The 27,840-nt window shown below is 35.3% G+C and overlaps 1 protein-coding gene across 2 annotated transcripts; it reads left to right on the forward strand.

Annotated features, from left to right (window-relative positions):
* The first annotated feature begins 1,130 nt into the window (after positions 1-1,130).
* LOC111516295 (uncharacterized) lies at positions 1,131-27,840 on the forward strand. 2 transcript variants are annotated; one of them, XM_074186615.1, is made up of 5 exons: positions 1,131-1,293; positions 1,347-1,521; positions 1,587-1,949; positions 7,446-8,593; positions 27,565-27,840. In XM_074186615.1, exons 1-5 carry the CDS (start codon positions 1,233-1,235, stop codon positions 27,729-27,731), a joined length of 1,914 nt encoding a protein of 637 aa, XP_074042716.1. In that variant the 5' UTR covers positions 1,131-1,232; the 3' UTR covers positions 27,732-27,840. The 2 variants fall into 2 exon arrangements, with proteins under 2 accessions (XP_074042716.1, XP_074042715.1); XM_074186614.1 differs by having other exon boundaries at positions 1,132-1,293; positions 27,562-27,840.

Raw genomic sequence — 27,840 nt, forward strand, 5'->3', positions numbered from 1 at the left:
AATATTCCACATTACAACAAAACACCCATTTGATTTTCCATGAAAGTTTTACTGTCGAGCATTTTATATCTATTATCACCGTATGGTGCTATTATTCACTTGTTGAGCAGTGTATGAAATGTCAAACGCTGACAAATCCACTCGTGACGGGCAATTATGGATGCGTAGTAGTCCTGAAATAATAAAACTGTGAGACACAAACATTAAAGGTTCTGACAAAAGTCTATTACTGGTTTTAGCTATACTGTGGTATAGAAAGGAAAGCATATTTATTTGACACATGACAGCTTAACAGAAACATTCATGGTACGTTTCATTAACAAATCATGATGCATTCCAAGTCCAACATCCAATTTATTTATGATGCCAATTCTGTGACTCCAGTCGTGCTTTTGATAAGATAGATCATCGTTAATGCTGTCAAAACTTAATGGTGTGGCTAATAAATGGGCTTCATCGTATTTAAATAATGTATAAAGTACTATAGTAGTTATTGGGGGGTGAAATCTGGTAAATACCAATAAAGATAGGACTTCCACAGGGATTATTTTAAGGGCCTCTGTTTTTCATTATAATCATTGATGACCTATCTCTGAACGCCATTATATGCTGTTAATACACATTTTTTCAATCGATAATCTGGTGGCATATTATATGCCGCATATTACATGCCTTTATCATTATTGTTCATCAATATTGACGTTAATAAAGAATGTTCAGAGTTGAACTGTATTCCTTAGGTATTCAAAAAACACTTACGTTTGTTTATATTTTATATAAGTTTATTGTTTATTTCTTGCAGAGTATAAGTAATTATCATTAGATGTCTATCATATGAATGGATTTTGTGGGTGAAATGAAAATTTCACGTTTCAGGGCTGAAAGCTTTCTTCTCAAAAACCTAATCTCTTTAAAAAATATACCCCTTTCAAGTACTTTTCAAATACTTCTTCTTCTTTACTTTTTCCTTCCTCACTGAATATGAATATTTATGTTAGTTTACCAGATATCAAGGATGCGATCAAAGAGTACAATGTGGCCTTCTGCGCTTCCGTACTTTTTGTCAAGGTTATATGTAGTATGATAACTCTATTACGAAAATATCATTTGGCAACACTTACTTTCTTTCTCCTTTTGAAAATATAATATAACCTCGAAATATGAATATTGACGTTTGAGGAAAATATTATTTTGTACAATGAATTTTCAGTAACTTCTATTCGAGAGAAAAAATGTGGCCTATTTTACTTGATATGACAAGAGAAGAATCCATACATAATTTGAGAAATTTGGGTAGGAATTAATAGAAAATGTTTGTTCAATTTTAATTTTAGTGATTTTTTCAGAATTGGAGGCTTACTCTTACTTGGTATCAGCTTTGAGAGCGCAAGGCCCTCTGAGCTTAGATAAAAAAAATCTTTTGCGAGATACAGGTAATATTTTGAATATAACTCAAGAGAGACATAAAGCAGAAATAAGAAGAGCAATAAACGACGAGAAATTGAATACAATTGCATATCAGTAAGTGTCAATTATCAGGCTAGTCCTAGTTTTAAGCCCAGCTGATTTCTAAATATATTTTCTAGTATTACTGGTCGTAGTGAATCCTTGGATGAATGGGCACAGGAGGGTCGAAGATTGGTCCCACTTTTACCGAGAACTGCCCCACAAACTGTATTTGGTGCTGTAGCAGATGAAGCTGCTGAATCTGCGAATCAGTCAAATAAGCAATTACCATCACCATCTAACACAGAAAGAAAAAGGCATGCTGTTTCACAGATACAGCCCAACATGATTTTGGAAACTACTAAAAATAGTTCCTTCAGAATTCCAGATCCACCAAAGGCTGATGAATGTAAAAAGCGGAAATTGATGTCCAACAATGAAAACAGTAGCCTAGCCCAACACCTTTTGGCTCCAAAATTATGTAGGATTCAACAGCTATATAGGTAAGATTGAAGAATTTTTTATAATTCCAATTCTATTCAGTTCATAACAAAGCACAGCTTCCGAACATATCATAAAATTTAAGATTTCCACTGTTGTTCCTGTACCGAAAATTAACTCAATTAAAGCTGAACATTTTAGACCATTAATTATACTACCAACTCTTGAAAGAGTGTTAGAAATGTCTGTATATTACCAATTAATTCAGTACTTTAATACCAATAAATTGGTTATAGGCAACCAATCAGGTTTTAAAGCTAGACACTCATGTGAAACGTCTCTACAATTTTTAATAACTGAATGGAAAAATACAATTGATAGAAATCATTGTTGCGACATTTCTCGACCTTAAAAGGGCATTTGAAACAATTGATCGAAATATTTTACTTGAAAAATTAAAATATCATGGGATATCAGGGATTGTTTTTGATTGGATTCAAAGTTATTTATTCAACAGAAGACAAAAAACTAAATTTGGAAAAGAATTATCAGATGAACTTATAATTGAGAGTGGCATACCCCAGGGTAGTGTGTTAGGTCCATTGCTTTTTATTATTTATTTAATCACATATCTGGATCACACTGTATACATCTTTTTGCAGATGATACATTGGTTTATTGTATACATGAAAATTTGGATCAGGCAATTGTTGAAATGAATAGTTCTTTAAATATCATTGAAACATATTTATTTATTAATAAACTGAAACTAAATGTCAGTAAAACAAAAAGTATGATTTTGACATCATCTTATAAGTATGATCAAATTGTTTGGGCAAATGCTGTTATAAAAATTAATAATGTTAGCATTGAAATTGTGACTGAAATGAAATATTTGGGTTTTATAATTGATAAAAATTTAAAACTAAATAGTCATGCTGATTTTATTTGTATAAAAATATCTAAAAAACTTTTTTTTTCCTTTCGTATATGTAAAAAAAGTGTCTATGTATGCTAGGTTAACTCTTTTTAAAAGCTTAATACAACCTCATTTTGATTATTGTACAACATTACTTTTTCTACTTGGTAAAAATAAAATAGCGCAATTGCAAAAGCTTCAAAATCGGGGCATGCGATTAATATTGGGATGTAGCCGTTACTCAGCAGGATTACTGCATAAAGGATTGCTACCCAATTACTTTCAAAAATTCTTATTGAGAAATAATGAAGTTCATGATTACAATACGAGAAGAAATAACAATTTTAACATTAATAAAACTAACACTAAATTTGGAATGAATAGTATATTTCATAAAGGCTTAAACGAATTTAATAAACTACCACAATTTGTAAAAGAATCTAATTCAATAAACCAATTTAAGTCATCATTGAAGAAGTATATTAGTGACAGCTCATTATGATATTTGTAATTTTTTTATGTGAACTAACCTAACAATCTATAGATATGTATGTATATTTGGTTTTCCTTGAAAGGTACTTTAAAATGTTATTATATTTACATAGTTAATGTCATGAGATATTTATGAATTTGTAATTTTTCTTTTTTTTGTATATTAGGCTTGCCTACTTAATAAATAAATACAAATACAAAATACAATTACAATTGTACAGACAGATTGATGCAATGGTAGACAATACAATAAAATAGAAAACCTTGATACAAAGTATATTGAAGCAATGGTGAAAAAGTACATAATAAAATTTCAACAGTAAATTAACATCACAGAAAATGACACAAACATTTCATGAGATATTCATGACACGCTTCAAAAACTCCTTTAATCTCATAAAATCAAAATTTCAAAAACTCAAATTTAAATGTTGGAGAAATCCCATACAGCACATAAATACATATATACATACATAATTAAAAACACAAAAATGTAATATGGAGATCAGAATTTTAATTAGAGGAAAAAAAGCAGAAACTTTTTAAATTCCGATTTGAATTTTGTTTTTTGAATCATTTTTAGTTTCTCTGGAAGATTATTATATATTTCAACTCCAAAATGAAATATTGATTCCACTCAAAATTTTGAGTGATATGATTTAACTAGTAGTTTTTTTGCTTGTCTTGTATTATAGTCATGGATGGTGTTTATTTGATTGAATTCCAAATTTGAATGTTTGTCATTTTTTCTGACAGAATGAACGAAACAACAAATTTTCAATTGGAAAGCGCTCGCAGATAATTAAATAGATGTTATAAAGCTTCAAATCCTTTTTGTGACTTACATTTATATATATATATATATATATATATATATATATATATATATATATATATATATATATATATATATATATATATATATATATATATATCGGGTGTCCCACATTTTATGTGACAGGCAATATCTGGTTTGTTGAAGGAGATACACAAAAATGTTTCATACAAAAGTTTTAGGAGTTCATGAGAGCTATATTTTGATATAATTTTTGAATATACAGGGTGTTTGGTGTAGGTGCTACAGACCAAAATTCCATTTTTTAAAATAGAACGCCCTGTATATCAGGGCAATAGGTATACGAGGCCCAGTTCAGCAGTGGATCTTATCATATATATCTGGGAGGACGCTTAAGGTGCAGATTGAGGACGAGTTCTCTGATAACTTTGACATTACAATTGGCACTCCCCAAGGTGGTGTCTTAGGCCCCTTGCTATTTTTGCTTTATGTGAATGATTTACCCACTCACATTAAGCATGGACAAACCTTCATCTATGCGGATGATACCACAGTTATTGTTGTGGCTGACACCGCTACTGAATTCCAAAAGAAAATTAAATTGGTTACAGAGGAATTTGCGCACTGGTGTGAGGTGAATCATCTAATTAACAATACAGACAAAATGGTGTTCATAGAGTTTACAAGTCCCCTTAGGCGAACACACAATCTTACAATAAATATTGATGATATGGAAATAAACACATCAGAGTCAGCACGATACTTAGGTATGGAACTAGACTACAAGATCTCATTTAACAACCAAATAGATTCCATTTGCAAAAAACTGAATAAACTATATTATGCTTTCTATACACTCAAGTCAAATTTTCATAGACCTTACTTGATTAATTTATATTATGCACTGGTATATAGCACCATAAACTGCAATATCATAGTATGGGGAAGGTCCACAGAAACATCCAGAGTCTTTGGAATACAAAAAAAGTTCATCAGAATGATATATGATTTAGACTACAGAGAAACGTGTAGGAACACCTTTACAAATAACAATATTTTAACATTCACATCTATTTATTTTTATAAATTACTGACGTATACCCTTTTAAATAAAGGAAAACTTAAACAAAAACAGTGAGTACCACAGATACGATACGAGAAATAAAAATTACTTTCACTTACATCCCATACTCAGATCACATCATAAAAAATCACCTCTGTATACAGGGGCATATTTATTCAACTTATTGCCTGAAAGCATGAAATCGGAAACAAAAATAAAAACTTTTAAACATACAGTGAAAAAGTTCTTAATCCAAGGAGCATTTTATACTTTAGACGATTTTATTCAAAGGTGTGACTGATTCATTTTCATCTATGTAGTATGCATTATATGTACTGTTTTTAATATGTATCCATCCAATATGTTTTCACTTTTGTGTGAAATTGACTATTGTTAATGTGTTTGTACTTGTTGTTTTTTTTCTTTTTTTTTTGACATACCTCATGTAAGAACAACCTAAAGAGACAAATACACACATCGGAAAAGTCTAGGGATATTTTTAAAAATGGCAATAATTTTTTTTTAGATCGCTTTAGGGAAAAAAAGTTGACGGGTGATTATTAAACGAATGTAACTTACAACAAAATTTATTAAATGGTCAAAAATACTGAGTGCGCATATAAGCAAAACTAAAAAAAAATATGGCTCTTTTTTGGCACCCCGAAAAAAAATCATAATACAAAAAAAATTGGAATCAGTACAAAGTATGGCCTCCACGCTGGTTTATTACGGCCCTACATCTATCGCGCATCAACAAAATGAGATTGTCAATGTCTTGTTGAGGTACATTTGCCCATTCAGCGATTAAAAGCTCTCTCAATTGAAACGTTGTGTGAATGTTCCCCATATGCGGAGTAATTCTTCGTTGAAGCATGTCCCACACATGCTCGATGGGATTCAGGTCCGGTGATTGTGCTGGCCATGGCAATACATCAACTCCTTCGTTGGTGAGCCAGCCAGTCACTAGACGCGCGACATGTGGACGAGCATTATCGTGCATTAGGTGTAAGTTTTCACCAACAGCACCAGCAAACGGACGGGCGATAGGTAGAAGAATGGTGTCGAGGTACTGTCGAGCTGTGAGGGAGCGATTTGGAAAAACGAGATCGGTTCTGCCGCCGATCATGATTCCGCCCCATAGCATTACTGTACCACCTCTGTATGTGTGGACTTCCTGGACGTGTCTCAAACGTTCATTATTTCCAGGTCGTCTCCACAGTCTTACTCGACGAGAATCTGGATGAAATCCAAATCTGGATTCGTCTGTAAACAAAACTGTGGCCCAATCATTTGCATCCCAGTTTTGATGTTCTTGATATCACTCTAATCTTCTACCGCAATTGCCTCTCGACAAAGGTGGACATCTAAGTGGCCTTCTGTTGTGGAGATCTGCTTCATGCAGTCGATTTCTGACAGTATCACGACCAATGGTTACCTGGTGCGTCTGCTGCAACACGTTAACCAACTCAGGTGCTGTGATTGTCGGTTGTCTTCTTGCGGTTAAGACCAAAAATCGGTCTTGAACTGCAGTTGTAGCGCGTGCTCGCCTTGGATGTTGTTCGGCTGGACTGCCAGTTTCACGGAAACGCCGCCACAATCGACTGATAACACTTTGGGAGCCCCCCAAACAAAGAGCTACATCATTTTGTCGCATGCCACCTTGAAGAAGCCCTACAGCTCTATTCATCTCAGCCAATGGTAAGTGATGGCGTTCCATGTTAAAGCACAATATTTCCAGTTTAATTGCTGAGCAAGAACTGCATAGAATGTACAAACTCGACACTTTCAGATTATTCATTTTAGCCGAAAACCTACAGTTTGTAAAAAACTTGATAAAAGATTAGTTACCGTTTTTGCAGGCTTTGTTCAACCCATAGAAATCTACAGGGTGGTCGAGTGTACCAATTTAATCGAAATTAAACGACCTCATGCATTTATTTTTATGATATTTAGTATGTTATAAAAATATCCCTAGACTTTTCCGATGTGTGTATATTATCTATCTATCTATCTGCATCTACTACCCCTTTCCAGGTTTCCTGTTTGAGCAATGATTCAAATTTCTTATATGGATTTCCAAATGGATTTAATCTCCAGGGATTCAAATCCAATGTGAATCGCTACTTTCGCTTAGGCACCGCCCTGAGGGCGCCATAAGGATTTTCCTGTTGTGCTTGTGTTTTGTCGGTTTGGGAATTGTATTCATTGTCCCTATTTTCCAATTGGCAGAAATATGATGCGTTTTAAGACACCGCGTTTTATATTTCAACTGTTCTTTTCTGTTTCAGGCAAAAGTCGAAACAGAAAATGAAAGAGTTTCATAAAATCCCCGAACAAGAACCCATGGAGGTGGTTCAGCAGCACAGTAGAATTATTCAACCCATTCAGCAAACCATGGGCTGTTCAACAAATAAAACTCAGTTCATTAACCAAAAAGTGAACGTTCTTGATAATGTTAATTTGCAAAGAACTGAGGAGGAATCTGAGGAAGGCAGCGAAAAAAATTGCAGTTCCGTTGATATCCCAGAAAATGTTTTGATCTCTTCAGTGTGTCCCAATGAAAATCATGCTCCAAGTCAACGTCACAAACCCATTCCAAATGTAAAACATAATTCCAGTATAGCCAGCAAGTTTCCACCTTCACAACTCGCGGGCTCCAGCAACGAAGTTCAAAAGTCACAAAAGATCTGTCTGGGAAAGAAGTGTAATTCGAAACCCGTCAACTCAAGCCAAAAGTTGATCGTGATGTCCAACCCACAAACTGTCCCGACCAGTAGTATTCTACAGAGAACCCTGCAGATCCCTTTCGTGAAGAACGTTTCCATAAAAAATTTTGAGAAGTTCAAGATAGTCACCAGCAGTACCACTCCAACAACCTTACACCTCACTAACGCCATCAATTCCGGAGTGAATTCTGTGAAACATAAATTGATCACAGTGAAGAGTAATTCTACAGCCAAAAAAGTGATCCCACTCTCGCAGCTACAAGTTTTGAATTCGAAAGGAAGTCTGAAAATGTTACCGTTGGGTGGAAAAGTAGTTGGGAAAACAGGAACTCCTTCACCTCTATATTTTGTGAATGCATCTCACGTTACAAAGGGTGGTTCTCAAGCAGGCGCTCCCTGTCGAAGTCAAAGCGAAAGCGACGAAGGGCCAAAAGTTATGTGTGATGAATCGTCCGATGTTTCTGGCTCGAAAGGGAGTTTGGATAACGACTTGGAAAATAGTTCGAAATCGCCCGAACTCGTTACAGAAACAGAAGAGTGTGGTGTAGAGGATTATGACAAGAAAATAGAAGAGTTTCACATCCTTCAAAACAGGAATCATGAGTGCGACAGAATTGGAACTATAAACACTGAAGTAGTGCAAAACATGGACTACACTATTTTGCCAATACACGACAGAGAGCGGGAACAAATGGAATCGGCTAACATTAGTAAGTTTTTTTTCGTTAATCGGTCATTAGCTATACAGGGTGTAACATAAGTACGTTGAAATATTCAAGTGACGTATTCCTGAGACAATTTTAAGAAAAAAAAGTCTATATGAACTTGTGTCCGAAAATGCTTCGTTTCGGAGATACGGGGTGTTGCGATTGAATTTTTTTGTTCGCTTTTTGAAAATAACTCTTGCAAAAAATAAGTTATTTGCACGAAATTCGGTACGCGAGGTTTTTTTTGATGTAGGCAATCATAATTTCGTATTAATTTTCATGTAACATCTAGAGGGTGTTGCGTACGCTGTCATTATTTATTTCAAATTGCCCAAATTTTTTTGACAGTAAACTTTTGGTACTTTTCATAAAAAAAACCTAATTCCCACACCTGTTCCAAGTAAAAAAGGTACACCTCCTCAACAACGCTGGAGATGATCGTTTTCGAGATATTCACAATTTTCTATATCGGTGCATATTACTTTATAGCCAAATTTGATTTCAATATTTATTTATTTATTTATTTATTTATTTGACACTTTGGTACATTGAGTACATGTGCTAAGTCATAATTAAAAAACAAAAATAAAACTACAGAAGTTGAACAATACAAAAACAATAAATATGGTTCACGTCCACAAACTTTCACAACATAGAAGTATTATTTAAAAAATCGGAGAAGCTCTAGCAAATACTCTCAAAATGTCATGAAAAAGTGTCGTGCAAGAATTCCTCAAGACTGTAGTAACACTTCTGTAAGAGAAGTTTCTTCACCTCAATTTTAAAAAGTTTATCTGACTCGATTTTCCTAATAGATGCCGGCAAGTTATTATAACAGTTTGTTGTATTAAATAGTGGGGAGCATCTAAAGTGAGCCGTTTTGTGTGAGGGGGTTCTTAACAGTTTCCCATGACGGGTGTCTCTACCATGTATATCCGCGTTTGTGACAAATTCAGTTATATTGTTACGGGCAAAAGTGACACACTTCAAGATAAATAAAGAAGGTGCCGTCAATAGGCCCTCTCTTAAGAAAATTGGTCTACAACTATCTTGAAAATCTATATTAAAAATTAGTCTCAGCAATCTTTTCTGAGCAACAAAAACTCGTGGAAATTCCCTTGCACATCCCCAAGAAATGATATTAAAGCTGATGTGAGAATAAGCCATAGAAAAATAGACATTCATCAATCCAAAATTATCTAGACTGTTTTTCCATTGTTTGATTGAGTAATATGCGGAATTGAGTTTGTTGCAGACCTTCTGAATATGACCGCTCCAGGTCAAATTTTCGTCTAAAGACGTTCCTAAAAACAAGACTTCGCTGGAAGATCGAATACCATTTATTGTGGAAGAGTCACTGCTGAAATTTTTCCTAATAAATGATTTCATTGAAACAGATTTAGATTTATTCAGAACAAGTTTGTTACGTTGACACCAAGCACTGAATTTATCTATTATTTTATTTATTTTGTCTGACAACTCAACTTCGTTTTTGTCGGCCACAGTAATTGCAGTGTCATCCGCAAACATGGTTATGTGACACTCAGAAAAGAACTCAGGCAGGTCATTTATGAAATTGAGGAACAACAATGGTCCCAGGACAGAACCTTGAGGCACTCCTAGTTTTACATCTTTGGGACTTGATAAAATTCCATTGCAGCTAACTATTAGACTACGGTTTTCCATATACAGGCTGATTCACGGTGGATGGCACATTAGACGTTTCTGGTGAACCAGACAACGGATCACTTTGAAAATTTAATGGAGGGCATATTCGGACATTCTCTAGCCAACTAAAATATTTTCGACAATGCGGTGTTGCCGCTTCTATTAGAAAGCAGTAGCAACTTTGATTTTTCAAATGGAACACTCTGTATATAATATTATTTTTGAAATCTCCAACAATTGCCCGACAACTTTTCTTGATATTTCCCTATACCTATCTGTTACCGTTTTCGAAATAAAAATTAATTTCAATTTTTTTCTTCGAAAAACATGACTTTTAAAAATGCCGATATCTTTTAGTTAAGAAGTACTATGATATCGAAATTTGGTTTGGAGTTAGGTGATACTTGGACACTTCCCACACGTCAGCCTAATATCCGTTACTTCAATACAGGGTGGTAAAAAAAATACAGTTTTTTCGTTTGCTTGAAAAAGTTGCTGAAATTTGATTATTTTAAATGGAACACCCTGTATATTATTGAAAATTCGGAAAGCTGCTGAAATTTGCTTTCTTTCTATGTATATCATACCTATACCTAACTAGTCAAGTTTCGGACTTATGAACATTTATTTGTGAAAATGTCCCTTCAGAATGGTATTTCCATTCGGTATTTGGTAAGCAGGCCATGATTACTATTTGACAGTAGCGTTGTGACATTCTCCTAATAATATCGACATTTTCGTCACTTCAGAAGTTGCAAATACCTTCAAAACGATGGAACAAAACTATTCAAACGAAGTTCTTATGAATTTGTTTATTATTTTTGGACAGTGTGACAAAATTATCAGCAGAACATGTAGAAAGTTCAATGAAATGTATCCGAATCTACCGCCAATGAACCTCAAGAAATTTATACGAATTCAGAACAATTTCAATATGTTTGGATAAACTTTAAAAAAGCACCAAGAAACTTGAAATTGGAAATATTGATATGAATAATTATAAAAAAGTAAAACAATCATGTGGAATATTTCAAAATATGTTCGAATCGCTGGCCGTTCACTTCCAAGCACTTTAAAATGCGGGTGTTGACTGCTTTCGTGGTGGCAGATCTGATTTCATTGGGATCCAAATCTTCAAATGTTTGGGCAATCCTTTCTAACAATTCATCTTTCGAACGCACGGGTATTTTGTAAACTTTTTCTTTAAACATTCCCCACAAATAAAAATCTAATGGATTAAGATCGGGTGATCTCGGTGGCCAATTCCATGGTCCCAAGCGCCTCATCCACCGATCGTCAAATAGTCTATCCAGTTCTGCGCTCACTTCTCTTGTGCAATGTGCAGGAGCTCCGTCTAGTTGGTACCAACAGTTTCGATAATCTTCGAGTGGCAGATTATCCACGAAACTGTCTACAGTATTCTCCAAAATATTCAGGTAGCTTCTGGATGTTAATGACTCCTCGTATATCACGTACCTCAATTTGTTGTCCATCAACATGCAGAAGACATTAAAACTAAATTTTTCTTGAAATCCGGCTTCTTTTGTGACGTGAGGATTTTCACTGGACCAATAATGACGATTTTTTCTATTGAAAATCCCTTCTCTCGAAAATTTCGATTCATCAGTCCAAATAATTTTATTTAAAAAAAGTGGATCTTCTTGAATGCGTGTCAACAACATTTCACAAAATTCTACTCTCTGTTGAGGATCTTGAGGCTTCATTGCTTGAATTTTGGTGAATTTATAATCATGCATTTTATGTCTTCGCAAGATTCTTTGAACCGATGAATATTTTATACACAAATCTTCTTCAGCACTTCTTATCGATGACTCGGGAAATGCGTGAAAATATTCTAAGACATTAATCTGGTTTTCTTCGAAAGTTACGGGTCGAGGCAAGTTTCTTGGTGCTTTTAAAGTTGACCCAAATGCATTGAAATTGTTCTGAATTCGTATAAATTTCTTGAGGTTCATTGGCGGTAGATTCGGATACATTTCATTGAACTTTCTACATGTTCTGCTGATAATTTTGTCACACTGTCCAAAAATAATAAACAAATTCATAAGAACTTCGTTTGAATAGTTTTGTTCCATCGTTTTGAAGGTATTTGCAACTTCTGAAGTGACGAAAATGTCGATATTATTAGGAGAATGTCACAACGCTACTGTCAAATAGTAATCATGGCCTGCTTACCAAATACCGAATGGAAATACCATTCTGAAGGGACATTTTCACAAATAAATGTTCATAAGTCCGAAACTTGACTAGTAGGTATAGGTATGATATACATAGAAAGAAAGCAAATTTCAGCAGCTTTCCGAATTTTCAATAATATACAGGGTGTTCCATTTAAAATAATCAAATTTCAGCAACTTTTTCAAGCAAACGAAAAAACTGTATTTTTTTACCACCCTGTATTGAAGTAACGGAGATTAGGCTGACGTGTGGGAAGTGTCCAAGTATCACCTAACTCCAAACCAAATTTCGATATCATAGTACTTCTTAACTAAAAGATATCGGCATTTTTAGAAGTCATGATTTTCGAAGAAAAAAATTGAAATTAATTTTTATTTCGAAAACGGTAACAGATAGGTATAGAGAAATATCAAGAAAAGTTGTCGGGCAATTGTTGGAGATTCCAAAAATAATATTATATACAGAGTGTTCCATTTGAAAAATCAAAGTTGCTACTGCTTTCTAATAGAAGCGGCAACACCGCATTGTCGAAAATATTTTAGTTGGCTAGAGAATGTCCGAATATGCCCTCCATTAAATTTTCAAAGTGATCCGTTGTCTGGTTCACCAGAAACGTCTAATGTGCCATCCACCGTGAATCAGCCTGTATGATTTCACCCAGTTCAATAGATTATTTGGGAAACCTAGGCCTGCAAGTTTAATTATAAGAAATTCGAAAGAAATGGTATCAAATGCTTTTGACAAATCGAAAAAAAGTGTTACAACTAGTTTATTCGAATCAACCTGTGTATAAATGAAATTTAATAAATGGTATGAAGCTGATTCAATTGATTTGTTCTTCCTGAAGCCATATTGGTTATTACTAAAAAGATTATTTTGATCCATGTAATTCAGAATTTTGTTAGTAACAACTTTCTCAAACAGTTTAGAGAGGGAACAAAGTAAAGATATCTGTCTGTAGTTGTCTACCTCAGTTTTGTCGCCTTTTTTATATAGAGAAAATATGAGAGCCGTTTTAAATACATTTGGAAAACAACCTACAAAAAATGACTGATTCATCAAAAACAATAGTGGCTCGATTATAAGGTCTACAATTTTTTTCACAGTAACTATTGAGATACCATCAGTACCTGCGGAGTTTTTATTTGCCATTGTTTCCAGAGTAGGGGAGACTGGGGTAATGGTAGTCACCTAAGGGGGAAAAATCATAAAAAATGATTGTTTCACTCTTTTGAAATGTTAGCAATCTTAACAGTATACTTAAAACATCTCCTAAGTAACCAAGGACTTGAAATGTAATTATAACTTAACTTTTTTATGTTCACACCAAAAACAAAAAATATCAGCTTTGACTGGTATTACCCCGACCTTGGGGTAATGGCAGTCGGAGGTGTCATTGACAATTTACTGACTATATAATGAGAAATATTGGGTATTTCAATGATATAATCATGAGTTATCGGTATAACCTGTCAATTATTTTATTAAAATACAAGTTGATTTGATAAAATTACAAATCTACTTCTTTGAGCAGCGATCGCACAAATAGTCTTCGGGAGTGTCCCATCCAGAGCATTCAGCATGGACCCACAAACCACAAGACGTGCATCTATACCACATTTCACCATCTTTGCCTGTATCTTCGCAATAAAAGCAAACGTCTTTTCCAATGTCCGATAGGCTAATGTCATCTTCTGACTCATCGATACAAATGTCATCTTCATCCATAGAAGAATCTGTCCGATTCAAACAATGTCCTTTTCATGTTCTTTTGCTGTAGCTGTGAATGCTTTTTAATCGCAGCAAATTTTGTACCCTTCTTTTCTACCTTTTCTTTCTTTATCTTAGTCTTCATTGCACATTGCTGACCTTTTCTTTCTCGTTTTTCCTTAGACTTTTTTTCCTTTTCTTCTTTCTTTCTCTTTTTTTCTTCAAGCCGCTCTTTCATGGGAGTAGAGGTCAAGATCTCTGAATGCTGCTTCCGGGTATAGGAGAAACAACTTGAATGGGAACTTGGATAGGGTTGGACTGATTAATACCAACAGTCTTTGCAGGTGACCTTACAGGTCTTTGCAGGTTGTTTTCATTATTATCAATCACTGTATCTTCCACACACACTGGTGTCGAGTCCTTATTCTTTTGAAGAATGTCTTCTACCAAGAAGTCTTCATCAGTAAAGATTCCCGGATTTAATGGATGTATCCCAGTGTTTTTGAATCCACTTGATGCTTTAGCAATGGTAGCAACTAATGAGTAAGCTTTGTTAAAAAGCTCGGCTACATCATATGGTGTTATCTTCACTGAGTTCTTAGACTTCATGAACAAATCACACTCCCTCTTATATGCAGATTTCAATGGTGAATAAAATACTACATCTAAAGGCTGAAGCCTATGCGATGTATGCGGTGGTAAGGAAACCATAACCACTCCATTCTCCCTGCAAAAGGCATAAGCCTCAGCGGAGCAATGTGTGCTGTGGTTGTCTAATATGAGAAGCATTTTGTTCTCTACACTTGTGTGAGTAAATTCAGCGAAGTGTTGTAACCAAGTTAAAAACAGCTCTTCATTTATCCATCCAGTCTTTGAACAGCCGTAGATTGATCCTGGTGGCCCATTTTTTTCCAACAACTGGGACATACGCGTCCTTGGAAAAATGAACATAGGAGGGACGTAGGACCCCCCTGTGCTCATGGCACATACAACGGTAATGTTTTTGCCTCTTTCCCAGCTGGTAATGCCCCCTCTCTGCTAAAATTAGACCAGGGTCCTGCACTGTCGTTATCCCTGTTTCATCAACATTCCATATGTTTGTATCCTTGAACTTATATTTATCAACTGCTTCTTCCAAATTACTAAAAAAAACGATTGACTTCTTGTTTGTTAAACCCTACAGCTCTCCCTACGCTTGTGGCTTCAGGTTTTCTAACACTTATCTTGTGTCTTTGCATAAAACCATACATCCAGTCTAAGCCAGCCATTTTAGTGTCTTTGTTAAACCTATGTTTTAAATGATTCTCTTCTGCATATTCAAACGCAATTTTTCTTAACTTTATTGCTGTAATTCCATAGAAAATTTTAGACAGTGTCTTTACATGATCAGCTAGAGCTTCTTCGTGGGCAGGAGGAAAGTCACATTTCCTGCCTAAGCATGGGTCAGAATCAGTACCGCTCTTTAATCGGACTTGTAATGTGCTAAAGGGTATTCCAAAATTTTCCGCGGCCTTTCTCATTGATAAGCCATTATCAACAGCCTGTTTAGCTTTTTTAAGGTCTTCTGCTGTCCACTTAGCTTTTTCAGTTTTTCTAATATACTTCCTCGCCATCTGAAACATACAAAACAAAAATTGATAACGAATGGGGTAATGATGGTCAGTTGACATAATGACTGCCATTACCCCAAACAGTATGACTACCATTAACACGAACGCATGGTTTTATTTCACAAGAAAAAATCAACAACAACCTGTTATAATACCTTCATAAACAGCAATGGAATAGTAATGGGGCTTACCTTGATACTGTGTGACCATTGGTTTATCAGCGGGAACAGTGAAACGTGTGAAAACAGCACTTTAAACGACAGGTTTTCTAATGAGGCGCAACATAAAAACACTCCAACTCACTCAACGTCCAAACGACGACTGCCAAGATGGCGCGCGTTCGAGTAGTAGTTCGAGATCGTGCCGCAAGCAGGCAGCACCGATCAGAGCGATCTGCGTTACCGTCGTTACCGAGATATACCGACCACGATTACCCCTTGACTGTCATTACCCCACTCTCCCCTACCTAGAATTTCTGTCTTTGTGAATGGGGATGTATCGAAGGGATACTGACTAACAGTATTCTTCGAATAGGTACAGGGAAGTAATACATTTTGACCAAAGTGCTCTGATAATATTTGTCACTCTCTTTTTGCAGATTGAGTTAATTAAATCGAGTAGGCTATGAAAGTTTGTTTATAAAAATAGAAGTTCGCTGTCACATTTTTAACTATTAATCGACAAATTCACAGTTGTGGAATTGGCCGCGGTGGTAGTGCGCCCGACTCACGATCGGAAGACCGTAGGTTCGATTCCCGCCTCGACCAGATATTTTTCTCGAGAGACTTTATCTGGTTGAAGCTGTAATAATTCTGCAACCGTGTTAGGAATCACATGTTAAAAGGTAGGACCTCGTTAGTCCTTAGCTCGCACAAGTTCTCAACTTTTGAGAGTTGTTCGTATGGGGGCGATAGCTGATTAACGGATTTTAAACAGATTTTTTTTTATAAAGTGATTTTTTGGTACCATGCCCGACTTTACGGATGCTGAAGTGGCTGATATGGTTTCTGCATACGGCTTGGCTGACGGAAATTCAAGCGAGGCCAGACGCATCTATCAGGAAAGGTATCTCCAACGCGTGACTCCTTGTGCAGCGACATTTGCAATATTTTCCGGTGACTTTCCGAATCTGGAAGCTTTGAAACAAATTCTGCAGTAGGACGGCCACGGACTACAAGAACTGTAGAATTGGAGGAGGCAGTTGTCAAAGAAATTAGTAAACATCCAGAGACAGATACATGAAAAATTAGTGAAACTTCAAATGTGAGTCACATGACAGTTTACAGAACTTCAAAGGAACAGCAATTATATCCTTAACACATTCGGCGTGTCCAGGCACATACGCTACGCGATTTCCAACCACGTATCGAATTTGCTCAATGGCTTCAAAGAAAAGTCGAACAACATCCGCAAATTTTATCGAAAATCCTCTTCACAGACAAGAGGCTAATTTTTGAAAAAATGGTATCATGAACTTCCATAACAACTACATCTGGACGGAAAATAACCACATGCGATAACGCAAACTCATTTCCAGGACAGATTCTCTTTTAATGTATGGGTAGGCATAATTGGGGATTATTTAATTGGGCCCTATTTTCTCCCCTTACGTTTGAATAGAGATGCTTGCCTACATTTTTCGGAACACGAGCTTCCCCAACTTATGGAAGATATTTCCATTGGTCTCCGAAATCACTCTTGGTTTATGCACGATGGAGCTCCTGCTCATTTTAGTGCGATAGCAAGATATTTTTCAGACGTAGCATATCCCCAACGATGGATAGGAAGAGGAGGCACTGAGCATTGGCCCCCGAGGTCACCGGACCTCAATCCCGTCAAGTTTTTCTTTTAGGGACACCTAAATCACTAGTTTATGCTAGGCCCATTGAAAACGAGGAAATGTTGAGGGATCGCTTCATAGTTTTCTGAAACAATCATGTAGATACTTTGAAATCGAAGCTCTCCTCTGGATGTTATGCCATACGAGTAACTGCATTTGAGCTCGGATCTGCAGAAGCTAGAATGGTTATCATTCCCTTTTTGAACCACACCTCCGTTATGGTATTTGCTTTTGGGGTGTGTGTTCTACCACATGCCTTCAATCAGTATTACTAATACAAAAACGTGCAATACGATGCATATGCAAAGCCAAGCCTAGGGACTCTTGTCGACCTCTTTTTGCCTCTAACAAAATCCTAACTGTGGTCTCCCTATTTATATACGAGACAATCTGCCTTGTCTTCAAAAATAGGGTATTGTTTAACAACTTGGACGCGCCAATGTATCAAACCAGGCAAAGATTCAGCTTTAAATTACCGCTGCCTTCTTCGTCGCTAGTTAAAGATTCCATTATTTACAACGGTCTTAAAATGTTCAATCACCTTCCTCAAGCTATAAGAACCATAAATGACCTTAGAGCTCTTAAGAAAGAGTTGAAAGACTTGCTCTCTGGGAGACCTTATTATAGCTTAGCAGAATTCTATGATGATAATTTTACTAGTTCGGACTTCCATTGTCTACTATATAAAATGATTTGAAATCCCTGAAACAAGTAAAAAAAAATCATTTTATATAGTAGACAATGGAAGTCCGAACTAGTGAAATTCATCACGAAACATTGTCAATCACCTTCAAACATGATAATTTTAATTGAGAAGACTAACTGTAATATCTACGGTATTTTATTGATTTCATTTCATTCAATTTAGTTTAAATTGATTTATTTACATTTTGTTGACCATGTTCTTATATCCTGAACGTTTGTTATTATTTTACATGTCTCTTTTCAGTTCATGTTATAACCTACTTTTAGTGATTTTACTTTTGTGATTTCATGTATATGTTATTTATATTTCGCACAAGGCTTTGTCAATAAGAATTTATTCTTCAGACAATAAAGTATATTAAAAAAAAAAAACGATAAGAAACATTCTAGGCATTTTTCAACGGGTGTGGAATTCTTTGATGAGGAGAGCAGCAGCTTGTATTACTGTTGGGGGGGTCGTCACTTTGAACATTTGTTGTAATAGTTATTTCGTTCAATTTTTATATGTTTATTTTCCTAATAAATAGTATTTCTCCGAATTTTTTTTTCTACAAATTCCGAAATGTAGCACTATCTAATTGAATAATTAAACCTGACATTTTTTTTTCATTTGCATTGAATAAGCAATTCGATAATGCTCAGTTTAGAAGAAGTCTGTATGGGTATACTGCGTATAAAGTTTGATGAAAATAACTAAAATTGCAAAAAACTTATGACAAAAACCTACCATGTTTTGAGAAATATCGACAATCTTTGGCTTTCTACTACTCCATCTTGATACAAAAAAAAAGGGGATGAGGGAATTTTCCAAAGGAAAGAAAGAAGTAATCAAATTGAAAATAATTGACTCTATACATGGATGTGTAGATCATGCAAAGAAGTAACTTTCAGACACAAACTGAAAGAAAGTCCTCCTGAAACAGCTACTTTCATATAAATATTGAATTACACGAAAAAAAAAAAATTATTTCGAAACAAATACTTCTATATGAACACTGAAATATACAGAAGATACTTTTCTCTACTCAGTTTGTATTTCAAACATTTGTTTTTGTGGAAAAAAAATCAGATATCATTCACATGAGTTATACTTTAAATGAATGGTAACAAATTGCACTTACATGGAACACTGTCATCCTCACTGGTATACATCGATGTTTCGCCGTAAGACACTTGTCCTAAGACTCTTCAGTACCAAATTGGATAACATTATAGAAAATAAACACAATTCATTCATGAATTACGATTTTTTAATGTCACGGAATAAGCTTGATCTGCTTATGTCATCGATGACATCGTAATGACATTCATTTACCTATTTGATTTAATCCCAGCCAAGAGGAATCTTATTTGAATTGAAGGGGTTATATTTTTAGGAATGATTAATTTTTGGGAAAGAAAGTTTTTAGATTTCTACTACTCCATCTTGATACAAAAAAGAGGGGATGAGGGAATCTTCCATTCATTCATTCATGAATTGTGTGTATTTTCTATAATGTTATCCAATTTGGTATTGAAGAGCCTTGGGGCAAGTGTCTTAAGGCGAAACATCGGTGTATACCAGTGAGGGTGACAGTGTTCCATGTAAGTGCAATTTGTTACCATTCATTCAAAGTAGAACTCATGTGAATGATATCTGATTTTTATTCCAAAACGAATGTTTGAAATACAAACTGAGTAGAGAAAAATATCTTTTGTATAATTCAGTGTTCATATTGAAGTATTTGTTTCGAAATAATTTTTTTCTTTCGTGTAATTCAATGTTTATATGAAAGTAGCTGTTTCAGGTGGACTTTCTTTCAGTTTGTGTCTGAAAGTAACTTCTTTGCATGATCTACACATCCATGTATAGAGTTCCTTATTTTCAAATTGATTACTTCCTTCCTTTCTTTGGAAAATTCCCTCATCCCCTTTTTTTTGTATCAAGATGGAGTAGTAGAAAGCCAAAAACTTTCTTTCCCAAAAATTAATCACTCCTAGAAATATAACCCTTTCAATTCAATTCAACAATCTGTATTTCGAAAACGAATTATCCTTCGTTAAACATTTTATAGGACAAACTTGTTTATTTTGACGAGATTCACCACATACTTAGTTTTTGTAATGTTCTCAGCAACATCACTTAGAGCCCTAGAAGCTAAGTGATAAGCATCGATATAGAAAATTGTAACTATCTCGAAAACGATCACCTCCAGCAGCGTTGTTGAGGAAGTATACCTTTTTCACTTGGAAAAGGTGTGGGAATTAGGTTTTTTCATGAAAAGTACCAAAAAGAACCAAAATACGTCACTTGAATATTTTAACGTACTTATGTTACACCCTGTATACTTTATAGTCTATACGAGGTCAACTCGAATGGCATAAAAACTATATACATCATACCTTACCAAAAGCATTCCGACCAATTAGCCTTACATCGTTCTTCTTAAAAACTATAGAGAGGTTATGTGAGCGGTACATAAGAGACCTACTAATCCACAACCCACTTCATCCAAATCAACATGCATATATTCTGGGAAGGTCTACTGACTCGGCCCTTCATCTTGTGGTTGGCAGAATCGGGAGATCATTGGACAACAAAGAATATACCTTGGGTATACAGGGTGTCCCTGGACTTCCTCTCGGGAATGTATAGATGGGGTCAAAATATCACCAGTACTTCATATAACTTTTTTTCCTAAAAGTCTTCGTAACCAAGTTACGGGCCCTCGAAGTTACAAAATGAAAAATGTTTTTCTTTGATAACTTTTGAAGTGAATATTCAAAATCATCCAAATTTTGGTAATTGACTAAACAAATGAATTCCGTCGATGAGCTTTCATGCAGGAGTCAGTTGTTTTGCTACAAAGTCAGGAACGGACTACCCCCGATGGTCCACACCCCAAAACTTTGAAATGACAGATATTTTTCAATATTTTTCAACAAAATAAGGTTACTTGGACAATTTTATGAATAAAAGTACTCGTGTGGAAAGTCGATCGAAGCAACGAGTCTTGATAAAAATGTAGTTCTACTCGACGACATCAAACCCGCTCGTCCACCATTATTTGAAATGAATAATTATCAAAGCAGAAATAATAATGATAACGTTAATTCAACAACATTTATAACAGGAATAATACAAAGTATGCTAAAATGAAGTCGTAAACAAAAAGTACAGTACCTATATGGAAGTTTAAGTCACAATTGTGATAGCAGATATTTTTCCAAAAGAAATATCAAGTTCTGTAGATTCGTGGTGTTTTCAAACTAACAAGCTACTCTACTATGAAATATCGAATTCATTCCATATTTTGTATGTACATAATACGTGTGGAATAATCACGTTTCGTGTTGATCAGTTATCTGAATCTCATGAAACTCAACATTCGAATGTTTCAAATTCTTCTTCACAGCTAAACTGTTGAGGAGTTTCACTGATAATTATAATTTTATGGGAGAAATTCTTCAACACGAATCTAAATTTAGCTGAAAAAACGCACATCGGAAAAAATATTTACTATACTAATAAAAAGCAAACGAATGAACTACAAAAACGGCTGCACATGATCAGGTGAAAAATATCCAGGGAATAATTATGTTCCATTTCTTTCACAGATGTTGACAAAAAAACCTTTTAGAAAGTTTTGATAAAAAATGAGAAACTGGAATGCGATTTTGTTTTGTTGAGTGGTGCGTTGTCATATGACTATCATTGTATTGTCAATATTCTATAGGATATTTTGAATTTTTTTGATATGGCCGAACAGTTTACATTCAATGAATATGCAGATATGCATGTATTTTATGGACGAGCATTTTGTAATGCTGCAGAAGCTCGTCGTCTGTATTCCGAGCATTTTCCCAATCGAACGGTACCGTCAAGAGAAACATTCGAGCGTGTCGATCGCAGCTTGAGGGAGACAGGTATGTAATAATTGATAATTAATTTGAGCACGTTGTTTTATTTCGATATTATTGTAGGTACAGAAATCTATCAGAACAGTTCCATACATCCAAGTCCACTATTCATAGAATAATTAGGGAACAACTGCTCCACCCATTTCACATCCAGAAGGTACATGCCATGACACCTCAAGATTTTCCAGCACGACTGGAATATGCCAATTGGTTCATGGATAGGCAAAGAGAGGATATGACTTTTATTAATCGAGTTTTATTCACTGATGAAGCAGGTTTCAGTAGAGATGGAGTTATCAACTCTCATAATCTCCATAATATGGGCCGAAGAAAATCCCCATGGGATATTGCAAACCAAACACCAACGGAAATTCAACGTGAATGTTTGGGCTGGTATCATAGGAAACCATCTTATAGGACCAGTCGTTCTACAGGACCGATTGAATGGAGAACGTTATTTGAGTTCATTCAGAACGATTTGAATGGACTTTTGGAACATGTTCCATTGCAAACCCGAAGAGATATGTGGTTTATGCATGATGGCGCTCCTCCTCATTTTAGTTTGATTGTGCGTGACCATCTGAACCATATTTTCCACAATAGATGGATTGGTAGAGGTGGGCCATATTCATGGCCATCGCGGTCTCCGGATTTAAATCCATTGGATTTCTTTCTGTGGGGGCATCTAAAAAGCCTTGTTTACGCTACACCTATTCACACAAGAGATGCATTGTTGAATAGAATAACATTACATTGTGAAGCCATACGAAACGACCCTGGAATGCTATTTCAAGTACAGAGAGGGTGTCTTCGCAGACTAAGAAAATGTATAGAGAGAGAGAAGGTGGTCATATCGAGCAGTTTCTGTAGCGGATTTTTCATTTCTGTTTGCTCTTGAGGCTCTTGAGTTTCGTTAGTTAAACGTGTTTGCATTATAAAAATTCGTTATGAACATTTTACCTATCATTTCCATTTTCCTTAAAAACTAATATTTTCGAATAATGGTAGACATCTCAGGATAAATGTTGTTGAATTAACGTTATCATTATTATTTCTGCTTTGATAATTATTCATTTCAAATAATGGTGGACGAGCGGGTTTGATGTCGTCGAGTGAAACTACATTTTTATCAAGACTCGTTGCTCCGATCGACTTTCCACACGAGTACTTTTATTCATAAAATTGTCCAAGTAACCTTAATTTGTTGAAAAATATTGAAAAATATCTGTCATTTCAAAGTTTTGGGGTGTGGACCATCGGGGGTAGTCCGTTCCTGACTTTGTAGCAAAACAACTGACTCCTGCATGAAAGCTCATCGACGGAATTCATTTGTTTAGTCAATTACCAAAATTTGGATGATTTTGAATATTCACTTGAAAAGTTATCAAAGAAAAACATTTTTCATTTTGTAACTTCGAGGGCCCGTAACTTGGTTACGAAGACTTTTAGGAAAAAAAGTTATATGAAGTACTGGTGATATTTTGATACAGGGACACCCTGTATTCATAGATTTCGAGGGAGTGTTTGATAAAACAACCTTTCCAACAATTACCCAGCAACTACACTCCAGGAATGTACCCCTGGCAGTAGGAGAATGGATACTCAAGATGCTCTCTAGTAGAGCAATAAGTATCAATGTAGAGGACATCACAGTGAAAGGACTAGTCATGAGTCCAAATCAAAGACGTTGCACAGGTGCCTGATGGTTTTACTTCAACTCTCTGCGCGGCATTAGCTGGGTTAGTTGTTGTTTTTCCGTTGGGTATCTGCCACACGTACCTTCAAAGTCGTAGGTGTACATGAGAGGAAAGGGGCAACCTGGAGCATGTCATATATACAGGGTGGCCCACCACATTCGTCTCGGTATTTCTACGAGAAATGAAGACAATTAGGGAAAAACTTTTAGCACAGTTATATGTGGGTCCATGAGGAGCATATTCCAAAATTATTTTGAAATATATAGGGTGACTTCCAAAAAAGTTACATACCAAAGTTATATTTTTTCTTATATTCTCTATATTTTTAGATACTATAGACCAGTGGTCGCCAACCTCTTCAATGTGTTGAGCTACTTTGTTAATTTTGGAATGAACAGCGAGCTACCCACACGGAAGCCACGTAACGCAACGTAAATGAAATAATCCACAGTTAATTTATCATTATATGTATTTATTTTACTATTTAACTGGTAATACATACCTAGGTACTAATAATAAACTAATAACAAAATAACTAATATTACTAGTACATACTTGTTCATAGCTACATTCCTACCTATCAAACGAAGGTGTTTGAAAAATAAACACAAACTTTTATCCAGCCACAACGGCATGTCACGTATGATTTAAAAATAGTTAATAATAACAACAAAAAACTAACGCACTATCATGAACATAAACATTGAAAAATAAAAAGGCATGTTCAATGAGAAGGCTGACACTCAGACTCATTGATAATTTTTTAATGTTTGCAATATAATTTGATGCAGCCATTCGAATACAATTATCCAAATGTTCATCTGTAAGTCGATTGCGATATTTGTTCTTAATAAACTTCATATTGGAAAAAGAAGATTCACACAAATAGGTTGAACTGTATAATGCTTTCACTTTCAAGGCAACACGGCATAGAACTGAATATTTGTCTTTACTTACAATAGACCAGATACATTCAGTACTTGAGACTAACGATTTCAAGGCTAAATCATTTTGAAACTCAATGACTTCCATTTCTGTTGCATCGATGTCTTCGCCAAAGTTCTGCATAACACAAGTTGCAAACTGTTGGATATCAATTTCCATAAAGGGTGAAACAACAAACTGCGCTACTAAAGCCATTTCATTGAAATCCTTAAAACGATTTTTGAAGTTATTCTTCAGGGTAGAAATTATTTCTACATGATATTCGTTGTCATAGGGTTCTAATGGATTTTGAGATATTTTTTCTGAAAGAATAGGAAAATGCTTGGCATCGCTGTTAATTAGGTTTTGTTCCCAAAACTCCAGCTTTTTGATAAATGCTTTTATATCGGAAATAATTTCCGCTAGTTCTTTGTCTCTCCCCTGAAGCTGCAAATTAAGTTCGTTTAATTTCTCTGTAATGTCCACGAGAAAACCAAAATCTCTAAGCCAGATTGAATTTTCCAGTTCCGGAGTCGGTTCATCGCGTTGTTTGAAAAATTGAACTATGCCAGATAGGACATCATTAAAACGTTTCAGCACCCGTCCTCTACTTAACCATCGGACTTCAGAGTGAAGGAGTAGGTCCCCGTATTGACAGTCAACTTCATCGGCCAAGGTTCTGAATAATCTTCTTTGTAACGCTTGAGCTCTAATCTTGTTCACAATTTTTACCACCAGTTTCATAACGTTGTTTAGTTTCAGGAAATTTCCACATAATGCTTGCTGATGGATAATGCAGTGGTAACAGAGAAATTGCGGAAAAGTTTCATCTTTACGACATAACGTCACCAGACCCTTATCACAACCCACCATAGCTGGAGCGCCATCGGTTGTCAAGCCTACCATTTTCGATATTGGAATTTTCTCGGAAGAAATAATATTTTTTAAATGAGAAAACAACTCATGTCCAGTGATGTGTCCTTTCAGTGGAATGAACTTCAAAATATCTTCTTTAATCGTAAAATCACTAAAAACCATCCTGACGAACACGGCCTTCTGGGCAGTGTCAACGACATCTGTTGATTCATCCAGTTGAAGTGAAAAATAAACACAGTTATCTAAGTCAGTTCTTAACTGTAAAAAAATATCATTGCTCATTACTTCTACACGTCTCATCACTGTATTAGCAGAAAGTTGCATAGATTTTATAGCTGAAACTATCTCGTCTTTATTTCTAAAGTTGGCAAATAACGAATCAGCAGCTTCTAAAAACGCCTGTTTTATCATTTCCCCGTCTTCATAAGGTTTCTTTTTTTGTGCAATTATCTGGGACATACGGTACGATGCTTCAGTTGCAGCCTTATTTTTGTTGACTGTTCTTAAAAATATTGATTGTTGTCCAATTAACTGCTTTTTTAACTGTTTCAGTTTCTCCTTTCTGGCGGCAGAATGTAGTGGGAATTATTTTTCAAAATTAGAATGTACAGTTTTATGATGTCTCTCAATATTTCCTTTTTTAGCAACGGAGACCGAAGTATTACATAACAAACACACATTTTTATCTTTAACTTCTGTAAAAAAGTATTGTTCTTCCCATTCCGAATGAAAGTGATATGTCTTTACCTTCTCACAACTGCTTGCCATAATATTATTTTTGTTGTTCTCTACTAACCCAACCGCTGGACGTTGGTTACGCGTTCAGTTTTAAACTAAGCGCAATGTCGCCGCGCAGTGTATATTCATCCCGTTCAAAGCAATCCAGATCATTCTCGAACACTAACGCGCTGGTCCGGCTGGTCGGTTCTAGCCGATTCTAGCTTGATGGCGCCAGCGGCATATCGCTCTCCGCAACGTTACCGCTGTTTATGTTTAATATTATGACAATTAGATTTTTTTGTGGAATTTTCGGAAGCTTCTCTGATTTTTGCAGTTTGTATTTTTTAAATTAAAATCGTTGTGAGAGCTACCAGAATTGCCTCCGCGAGCTACCGGTAGCTCGCGATCGACAGGTTGGCGACCACTGGTCTAAAGTATCTAAAAATATAAAAAAATATAGGGTCTTCCATAAAAAAAAAATATAACTTTGGTATTTAACTTTTTTGGGAGTCACCCTGTATGTTTCAAAATAATTTTGGAATATGCTCCTCATGGACCCACATATAACTGTGGTAAAAGTTTTTCCCCAACTCTCTTCATTTCTCGTAGAAATACCGTGTCGAATGTGGTGGGTCACCCTGTATATATATATATATATTAATTAAAATAATAACATGTATATATACTTGCTTCCACTTCACCTCGTCCCCTTACCTGTCTGAATTACATATTATCCAATATTGAAATATAACAAAACAGGACTATCTCCTTAGTATATTCTTTAGGTTGAAATTTCATATATAACCCCTGTCTCATACAACCTGGAACAGTTTTCATGACTTACTATCAGCTTCGTTCTGTTTACCTAACTTGTGATGCACTGTTTACAAGCTTCAGTCTAGTAATTAATATAATTGGAGTTTTTTTTCCAACAACAAACCGTTATTTTGACACCTCGACCCGTGTTTCGATCACCAAGTTATCATCTTCAAGAGGAATTTTTCTCTTGAAGAGGATCACTTGGTGACTGAAACACGTGCCGAGGTGTTGAAATAACGGTTTGATGTTGGGAAAAAACTCCAGTATTATACTGAACATTATCATTATTATTATTTGTTTCAGAAGATCTGGTGTATGATGACAAAGTGAATGGGATTGCAAGTGAGAGAATTCAGACAAATGCTCCGGTAGTACAAAAAACTGAATTGACCAAAAGTAAAAGTAGAGTAACATGTGAGGAATTGTCAAACTTTGAGAGTTCGAAGTTGAGTGATATCAATGAACTTTACTGATATTTATTTCTATGTAAAATTGTATATTATGTATTTTTTGTACATTTTTGTATGTTTCCTATTATAAGTGTTGTTTCATCTTAGTTTTAAATACATATTGCTGTTTTAA

This window comes from Leptinotarsa decemlineata, unplaced genomic scaffold (genome assembly GCF_025532065.1).
Source record: "Leptinotarsa decemlineata unplaced genomic scaffold, Ldec_3_MD MMD2_P_RNA_scaffold_4, whole genome shotgun sequence".
Taxonomy (NCBI): Eukaryota; Metazoa; Arthropoda; class Insecta; order Coleoptera; family Chrysomelidae; genus Leptinotarsa; species Leptinotarsa decemlineata.

What these genes read in the sequence shown, in the direction of transcription:
- LOC111516295 (XM_074186614.1), top strand. Translation starts at nt 1,233, where the DNA reads ATGTGGCCTATTTTACTTGATATGACAAGAGAAGAATCCATACATAAT. An exon ending in AGGATTCAACAGCTATATAG is followed by an intron (nt 1,950 to 7,445) that starts GTAAGATTGAAG and finishes TTTCTGTTTCAG; the next exon opens with GCAAAAGTCGAAACAGAAAA. An exon ending in AATGGAATCGGCTAACATTA is followed by an intron (nt 8,594 to 27,561) that starts GTAAGTTTTTTT and finishes TATTTGTTTCAG; the next exon opens with AAGATCTGGTGTATGATGAC.